The 8,837-nt window shown below is 41.5% G+C and overlaps 1 protein-coding gene across 1 annotated transcript in view; it reads left to right on the plus strand.

Moving 5' to 3' along the window:
• Positions 1 to 3,492, plus strand: part of APOB (apolipoprotein B) — a 42,149-nt gene extending 38,657 nt beyond the window's left edge. The window contains exons 27-29 of the mRNA XM_005576465.5: positions 115 to 229; positions 348 to 519; positions 1,457 to 3,492. Coding sequence (XP_005576522.3) covers positions 115 to 229; positions 348 to 519; positions 1,457 to 3,061 — 1,892 coding nt within the window. The 3' untranslated portion in view covers positions 3,062 to 3,492. The remainder of the gene's footprint in view (positions 1 to 114; positions 230 to 347; positions 520 to 1,456) is intronic.
• The last annotated feature ends 5,345 nt before the right edge of the window (positions 3,493 to 8,837 follow it).

An 8,837-nucleotide genomic window follows, 5' to 3' on the forward strand; every position in this document is an offset into this window, starting at 1 on the left:
ATTTTAAACATAAGTGAAGTATCTGGTAGGATAAAATTCTCCCAGTTTTCACAATGAAAACATCTATGTTTTACTGTTATGAATCTAATAAAATATAAAATCTCCCCTATACAGTTGTGGGAACACACAGAATCGAAGATGGTATGTTAGCCTCTAAGACTAAAGGAACATTTGCACACCATGACTTCAGTGCAGAATATGAAGAAGATGGCAAATACAAAGGACTTCGGTATGGAGCTTTTATTGAAACTTTCTCCCTTTCGTGATGTTTCTCCCACAAAACTCATTGTGATTTTCATCATCTCCATACCCCTTTCGTGATGGTTCATCTGTTTTTCTGCTTTCAGAGAATGGGAAAGAAAAGTGCACCTCGATATCAAAAGCCCAGCATTCACTGATCTCCATCTGCGCTACCAGAAAGACAAGAAAGGCATCTCCACCTCAGCAGCCTCCCCAGCCATAGGTACCATGGGCATGGATGTGGATTTTTCCAAATGGAACATCTACTACAGCCCTCAGGTAAATACCACCTAATGAGTGACACGCCTCCAAGAGAGAGTGGAGAATTGGGGCAGATACATTTAATTCAAGACCAAATATTCATTCAGTGATACCCCAAACTAGGTGAAAGACAGGCGGTAAGCAACTTCTTCTCTGAGGAAATATTCTCTAGAAAGTATTACAATGAGTCCTTGATTGATTTAAATTTTTAGATGCACACATTACATCCTATCAGCACTGTTATTTATTAATTCTGGACAAATCCAGAAAGATGAGGGTTATACCTCATCATCTAAATCATAGGAAAGCTCAGCCATATGCAGGGTCTGTTTTTCAGAGAGTGGTGGTCTCTGAAGTATTTAAAACCTTAAAATTCTTCCCCACAATAGAATTGCTAGATGAGATACATCAAACTCCTCTCATGTCATTTACAAGCTCTGCCAGGGCCAAATCAAGGGTGACGTTACTAGAGGGGAACTAAACATGGTTCTATTACTGTTACTAAAAGTTTGTCATAGGCTTGGAGAATGCGTACTGATATTGGGATTCTGGGTCTCTGCAGGGTGGGCTCCAACTTGCCTTTTTTGCTACTTCTTCTTTCCCTATCTGTCATTTCCTGACTCTTCTCTCTCCTTTCTCTTCCCCCTCCTCCTCCTCTTCCAGTTTTCAGTCCCAGGAAGGTTTTAATGTTAAGTGTCACAGTGTAAATGCCAAACACTAAGCATTTTTTTTTATCCTTTCTGGGGCATGTGATAAAGAGAAATTAACAACAGTAGACTTATTTAACCATAAAACAAACACACGAACGGACATATGAAAGATAAATCCCTTTCAGTATATGAAAGATTCTCTGATCTTTATTTTTAACTGCTAATGAAGTTTTAGTGTACTATATTATGTAATCGGAGTAATTGAAAACATGTTCTTTTTTTTTTTTTTTTTTTCCTACATTTAGTCCTCTCCAGATAAAAAACTCACCATATTCAAAACTGAGTTGAGGTTCCGGGAATCTGATGAGGAAATTCAGATCAAAGTTAATTGGGAAGAGGAGGCAGCTTCTGGCTTGCTAACCTCTCTGAAAGACAACGTGCCTAAGGCCACAGGGGCCCTTTATGATTATGTCAACAAGTACCACTGGGAACACACAGGGCTCACCCTGAGAGAAGCGTCTTCAAAGCTGAGAAGAAATCTGCAGAACAATGCTGAATGGGTTTATCAAGGGGCCATTAGGCAAATTGATGATATCGACCTGCGGTTCCAGAAAGCAGCCAGTGGCACCACTGGGACCTACCAAAAGTGGAAGGACAAGGCCCAGAATCTGTACCAAGAACTGTTGACTCAGGAAGGCCAAACTAGTTTCCAGGGACTCAAGGATAAGGTGTTTGATGGCTTGGTACGAGTTACTCAAGAATTCCATACGAAAGTCAAGCATCTGATTGACTCACTCATTGATTTTCTGAACTTCCCCAGATTCCAGTTCCCGGGGAAACCTGGGACATACACTGGAGAGGAACTTTGCACTATGTTCATAAGTGAGGTAGGTATGGTACTGTCCCAGGTATGTTTGAAAGTCCATAATGGTTCAGAAATACTGTTTTCCTATTTCCAAGACCTAGTGATTACACTTCCTTTTGAGTTAAGGAGACATAAACTAATAGATGTAATCTCAATGTGTAGGGAATGGTTGAAAGTTTTATCAGAAGAAGCCCAAGAGGTATTTAAAGACATTCAGTCTCTCAAGACCACAGAGGTGCTACGTAATCTTCAGGACATTTTGCAATTCATTTTCCAACTAATAGAAGGTAACATTAAAGAGCTGAAAGAGATGAAATTTACTCATCTTATTAATTATATCCAAGATGGGATCAACACAATTTTCAATGATTATATCCCATATGTTTTTAAATTGTTGAAAGAAAACCTATGCCTTAATCTTCATAAGTTCAATGAATTTATTCAAAACGAGCTTCAGGGAGCTTCTCAGGAGTTACAGCAGATCCATCAATACATTATGGCCCTTCGTGAAGAATATTTTGATCCAAGTGTAGTCGGCTGGACAGTGAAATATTATGAACTTGAAGAAAAGATAGTCAGGCTGATCAAGAACCTGTTAGTTGCTCTTAAGGACTTCCATTCTGAATATATTGTCAGTGCCTCTGACTTTACTTCCCAACTCTCAAGTCAAGTTGAGCAATTTCTGCACAGAAATATTCAGGAATATCTTAGCATCCTTACCGATCCAGATGGAAAAGGGAAAGAGAAGATTGCAGAGCTTTCTACCACTGCTCAGGAAATAATTAAAAGCCAGGCCATTGCGATGAAGGAAATAATTTCTGATTACCATCAGCAGTTCAGATATAAACTGCAAGATTTTTCAGACCAACTCTCTGATTACTATGAAAAATTTATTGCTGAATCCAAAAGATTGATTGACCTGTCCATTCAAAACTACCACACATTTTTGATATACATCATGGAGTTACTGAAAAAGCTGCAATCAACCACAGTCATGAACCCCTACGTGAAGCTTGCTCCAGGAGAACTTACTATCATCCTCTAATTTTTTAAAAGCAATCTTCATTTATCCTTCTGTTCCAATTGAACTTTCACAAAGCACAGAAAAAATTCAAACTGCCTATATTGATAAAACCATACAGTGAGCCAGCCCTGCAGTAGGCAGTAGGCTACAAGCAGAAATACATATGAATTGGACCTGCACCAAAGCTGGCACCAGGGCTCTGAAGGTCTCTGAACTCAGAAGGATGGCATTTTTTGCAAGTTAAAGAAAATCAGGATCTGAGTTATTTTGCTAAACTTGGGGGAGGAGGAACAAATAAATGGAGTCTTTATTGTGTATCATACCACTCAATGTGGCTCACTTGTATTGAAAGACAGTGAAATGAGGGCATTGACGCAAATGTTCGGGCACAGCAAAACCTCTAGAACATATAGTGTGATTTAAGTTACAGAATAAAAATGGAAACGGAGAAACTGTGGAGGGAAATATTTTGCAAAAATATTTTAAAAGATGAGGTAATTGTCTTTTTTATAATTAAATACTTTATAATTCAATATTTTATGAATAGTTAAAAAGAGGAGAGAAAAATTTAAAAGATGTGGTAATTGATCTCAGGAATTGTATTTGCCAAGTGAGAAGGAAAAAATATTCACAAAGGCTTGTACATACTTTGATCCTGAGGAACACCTCTGGTGTCTTCATGTGCCGCATAGTCTTCCTCACTGACAGTCTGCCTTTGCAAGGCAAGGCTCTTGGGTAGGCCTTGAGATGAAACAACAGGTCCTTTATTTCACTCAGCCTGCCAGGAGTGGAGAAGGAATGGCTAGGAAGTCCTAGCCCCAAGGGCTTCATGGCAATAAGGACCCCAGATGTCTCCCTGGAGCTCTGCCAGGATCCATTCAAGGCAAAGAAAGTATGATTGGGAGAGGAGGGGTGGAGATGTAGATTCCTAACAATTCTGCCACACGGCATACATGTATGCTCTTTAAGCTCCTAAGCACCCTTATTTTTCCAAATGTAATATCCAACAATCCCAAGTGTAATAAAAACCCAAGGGTTTCTCCTGCCATATCCACTCACTTCAAACTCTGATTTTAAACATTGGAAATGTCCAGTCAGAGCCTCCAAGCTGAGCTCCAGAAAGAGAAAGCTGCAAAAAACCTGTGCGACAAAACTTGCACTCATATCACTGACAAGGGTAGATACAAAACAGCACATTCTTTTCCATGACATTGAAGAGCAAAGGGAGAGTGTAACTTGGGGGCAATAAGAAATCGGAGGTCACCACCTCCCAAATCCTACGTGAGGTCTGTTTGGAAAAGACCTCCTTTTTTAATTCAAAAATACTTCAGCCTTCACCATTCTTTCATAAAGCTTCACATTCTCTTGGTGAAGCCCACTGTTAAAATGCACAGGCATTACCTGGAAAAGGAAACACATCGCCTTAACAATATTCTTGTGTACTGAACTGAAGAGCGAGAAAGAGTCTAGGGAGCTATAATACATGGTAGCATATGAATCTGGTACTCAAGGAAAGTCTGTTGGATAATGGATGGATGGATGGATGGATGGATGGATGGATGGATGGATGGATGGGCAAGCGAATGAATGAGCAGATAAGTGAGGGGTCAGTTTTGAGAGTGAGAGAAACATGGGGATTAGACCCAAATCCCAGGGCACCACATGGAATAGTTCCAGGAATAGTTCTGCAAGAGTTTCCCTGATAAGCTATAAGCAGCAAAAATCTAGTGAGTGTTCAAACTGAAAGGAGGCCTGGAATTGTGGCTTAATTTGGAGGGAAAGAGGGAGTCCAAGATTCCCAGTGCTCATTTGTTGATATCTATCTAGGGTTGAAAGGAAAAAAAAACAGCCACAAATACAAAATGATTGTGCAGTCACATGGTATCCACTGCCCAGTTCCTTGACCAGTGTCCCTCATACAAAGGGCCCCTGATGAGCTCAGAATGTCTTTGTTGTACTGAGTGAGGTTGGAAGAAGAAGGGATCCTTGTAGGGGCTTGGACTTTGCCTACTCCCTTCTTTGGTCTTCTACTGTATATCTGGATACTTCTCTGGGTTCAATTAATAGCCACATTTTTTATTTGCTTGTACTTTGGGCAATTTATTTCACCTCTGCAAGCTTCAGTTCTCTTACCTATGAAATGGAGATAATATTTATTCTGCCTGCCTTGCAGAATTTTTCATAAAAATCAGTTGAAATAACATATGTGAGTTTTGTAACCTTTCATGTCCTGTAGAAACAAAATGCCACTATCATTAGATGATTATTAAAATGAGGTTATGGCAAGAAGAAAGAATGCGGGCAGGGCTACGTGTCCAGTTCAATGAACATTGATAAAACACCTCTATGTGTAAGGCACTGTGCAGTAGCTCTGTAGAGGAGACGATGATCAATAAGATGCAGTTCCTGGAGGTCTGTCTGCCCGTTTGTCTATCAAAAGTGAAATGTGTTGTCTCATGTTGGATATAAACAAAGCACTATGAGGAATTTAAAAGAGGAAAGTTTGTGAATCGGGGGATTTTTCTTGAAAAGGTTGAAATGGATCTTGAATATAAGTTGACTTTAATAAACAGATAAGGGAGAGAGGGCAGTGTAGGAAGAAGATGGGTAAAGAAAGATAGATGGGTGTGTTGTAAGGACACTGGATTGTCTAGTTTAGCCAAAGCACAGGAAAGGTAAGAAGGAGAGAGGATTGGAAAGGCAGATCTGTAGTACTGCAGAGGGCTTGAATGTCAGAGTGAAAAGATGACACTCTCTTTGCTGAAGGACAACCAGTGAGCTTTTGAGCAGAAGGGTGACATGCATTGTGATTTAGGAAAACCAACATATGATAGCATATGGATAATGAATTGTAATGGGGTGAATCTGGATATGAGTGTATGAGTCCATTCTAACATTGCTATAAAGAAATACCGAGACTGGGTAATTTAAAAAGAAAAGAGTTTTAATCAGCTCATGGATCCTCAGGCAGTACAGGAAGCATGACTGGGGAGGCCTCAGGAAACTTATAATCATGGCAGAAAGCAAAGGGGAAGCAGTTACATCCTACATGGCTAGAACAGGAGGAAGTGCGGGGAGGTGCTACATACTTTTAAACAACCAGGTCTCATGATAACTCACTCACTATCGTAAGAACAGCACCAAAAGGAAAATCTGTGCTCATGATCCAGTCACCTCCCACCAGGCCCCACCTCCATCATTGTGGATTACAATTTGACGTGAGATTTGGATGGGGACACAGACCCAAACCACATCTATGAGGTTGTACAAGGGTCCAAGTAACAGATGAGGAGTACCTCAGTCAAGTCCTATGGTTGGGGATGGTGAGGAGGGTAGGATAAAAGAAGATTGGGATGGCAGAATTGACAGAAACAGGTGGCTGATTGAGTAAAACACAGAGGATGGGTGTGAAAGCTCTTAGAAATGGAGTTGCCTTGGTAAATTTGGAGGCAGGGATTGGAGGAATTGTAGGAGAGAGAAGAACAAGGAAGAATGAGTAAAGCAGACTTCAGAGTTAGGAAATTCTGAACCTGTGTAACTTGAAGGACTATGGAGCCTCAGTAGAAATGTGAGGAATGTGCTGAGTGGGAGATTATTAGTATAAAGTGTGAACTCATCCACTATCACAGCTGGAATGGGACTATGGGATCACATAGTGAGTTTCCATTTGCAATGATGTGTCTAAGCGGGGATATCTAGCAGGCCAGTTGGAAGTGCAGGCTAGAGAAACAATATCCAAAGGAGTAGGGACGAAGGAGGATTTTAACAAATAATTGCATTAATTTTATGTTTATATAAGTATCTTTAGAAACCTAACAAGAAAACAAAGAGTTTTTCCTTTTGTACTGTTAATTGGCCTGTTGTCCTGGGAGTAAGTCAACAGGTACATCTGCTAAGAACATACTGTGAGGTGACGTGGAAAGTCCTGCTGTAAACACAGATATTCCTCCCATTAAACAAACATCTAAAGTTTTCAACCAAAGGAGAAATTACATAATGGAGCCCAGCCCAGGTCTCTGGGGCTTCAGAAGCATGATCAAGCTGTGTGCTTTGGTTTGACTCCCAGGTCCCGCCTAGAGTAGTGGTGCTGTCCTCAGGATAAATCTGATAAGAAATGGGTCCAATGGGACTTAGCACCACCAGGTGCCTTCAGAGCTACCTCCATTTTCTTCTGCTTTTCACTTGAAGCCTGGTCAGTTGAACAGCTCAATTCCCCTTTTTTTTTTTGGTGAGTTGAGCAAAGCCCCCTTTAACTCCCTATTCTAGGTCCCCTTCTGACTGTAATTTATGACTTAGTCCCAATTCAGTCAGAGAAGGGGCCAAGCTGGCCCTCAAATGGGGCCTGCAATATGGGAGCCAGAGTGGACAAACAGATGTTCCCTCTAAAAGTGTCTAATAACCAGAGATAAATGTGCAGAAACAGACCCTACCTCTTAGCTCATCTCCTTGTATGCTGTTTCACATTAAGAGGTCAGCTGTAACTCCCTTCAGAATGCTCCATTTGTTGGTGGGATGGTTGGGTGGTCACCAACAAATAACATTCCAGAGCCTCATAAAAGTTGGTGGAGTAGGTGCACATGTTTCCACAAGAAGAGGGCCCTGCCTGTCTCCGCTACATAGACTGGCTCATGCCTTCCCCAGGTCTGAACAGTGCTTCAGGTCAACAATGCCAGGGCACTAGGCGCTAACAATGACACTTCTGTCCATTTTACTCCCTGGACTGACACCACCAAAGCCCATCCTTGGGGTGAGAGGGATGACTCAGGCCTTGAAGGTGGACTGGTTCATGAACTGCAGACTTGTGTCCCCACCCTTGTTTTTCAACTGTGGCTTGGGCTGTCAGCTGTGCAGCATGAACACCAAACCACAGTGGGCAGAGGCATCCAGAGTTTAGATTCTAACCCAGAAACAGTGCCTAAGGAAAGCACAGCTGGACCAATAGCTCAGCTCCACCAATTCCCTCTCCATGCCTCTGCTTTTCCATCAGGTGGGGCTCATCCAGGCTTGTGCCAAGGTCTTTCTAGAGTAATGGAGCTCAGGATAGCTCCAGAACACCTAAAGCCTTTGCACTGGGGTTGGAGCTAGGATCATCAGAATATTTCTATAATCACATGGGATGTTGGATGATCCTGGAAAGAACAATAGAGAGAGCTGACTGCTGCCCTGTAGCTCTGTTGAGCTGAGGTTGGGAACCAAGGCAGTCAATACTTCCCTCCTCTCAAAAGAAGTCCCCGCTCTCAAATTCAAGCTTCATCATTCACGAATTATTTAACTTCAGAAAAGTCACTTGAGTTTCCTAACCTTCAGTTTCATCATTAAAATGAAGATCAAGAGAGAAAAATAGGTTGCGCGACTCTGAGCAGGAGGAGAAAGTGGTCCCTTCTTATGTTACAGAGTTGTTACAGAGATTAAATGAGGTAACATACATGGAGCCTGGCACACAGCAAACGAATGCATGGATGGTTTTCTATTGACAGAAGTTAAAATAAATGACGTACAATTACAATTATACTCTACATAGAGGAATCTGACCACAACATAATAGAAAATAAGAATGCAAGTCCTGGAAGATGAAACGCAGTGCCAGACTCTTTTGGTTTTTGTTTGTTTTTGTTTTAGTTTTTTGTTTGTTTGTTTGTTTGTTTGAGACAGAGTGTTGCTGTATCACCAGGCTGGAGTGCAGTGGCAGGATCTTGGCTCACTGCAACCTTCACCTCCCGGGTTCAAGCGATTCCCCTGCCTCAGCCTCCCGAGTAGCTGAGATTACTGGCACGTGCCACCACGCCCAGCTAATCTT

This window comes from Macaca fascicularis, chromosome 13 (genome assembly GCF_037993035.2).
Source record: "Macaca fascicularis isolate 582-1 chromosome 13, T2T-MFA8v1.1".
Taxonomy (NCBI): Eukaryota; Metazoa; Chordata; class Mammalia; order Primates; family Cercopithecidae; genus Macaca; species Macaca fascicularis.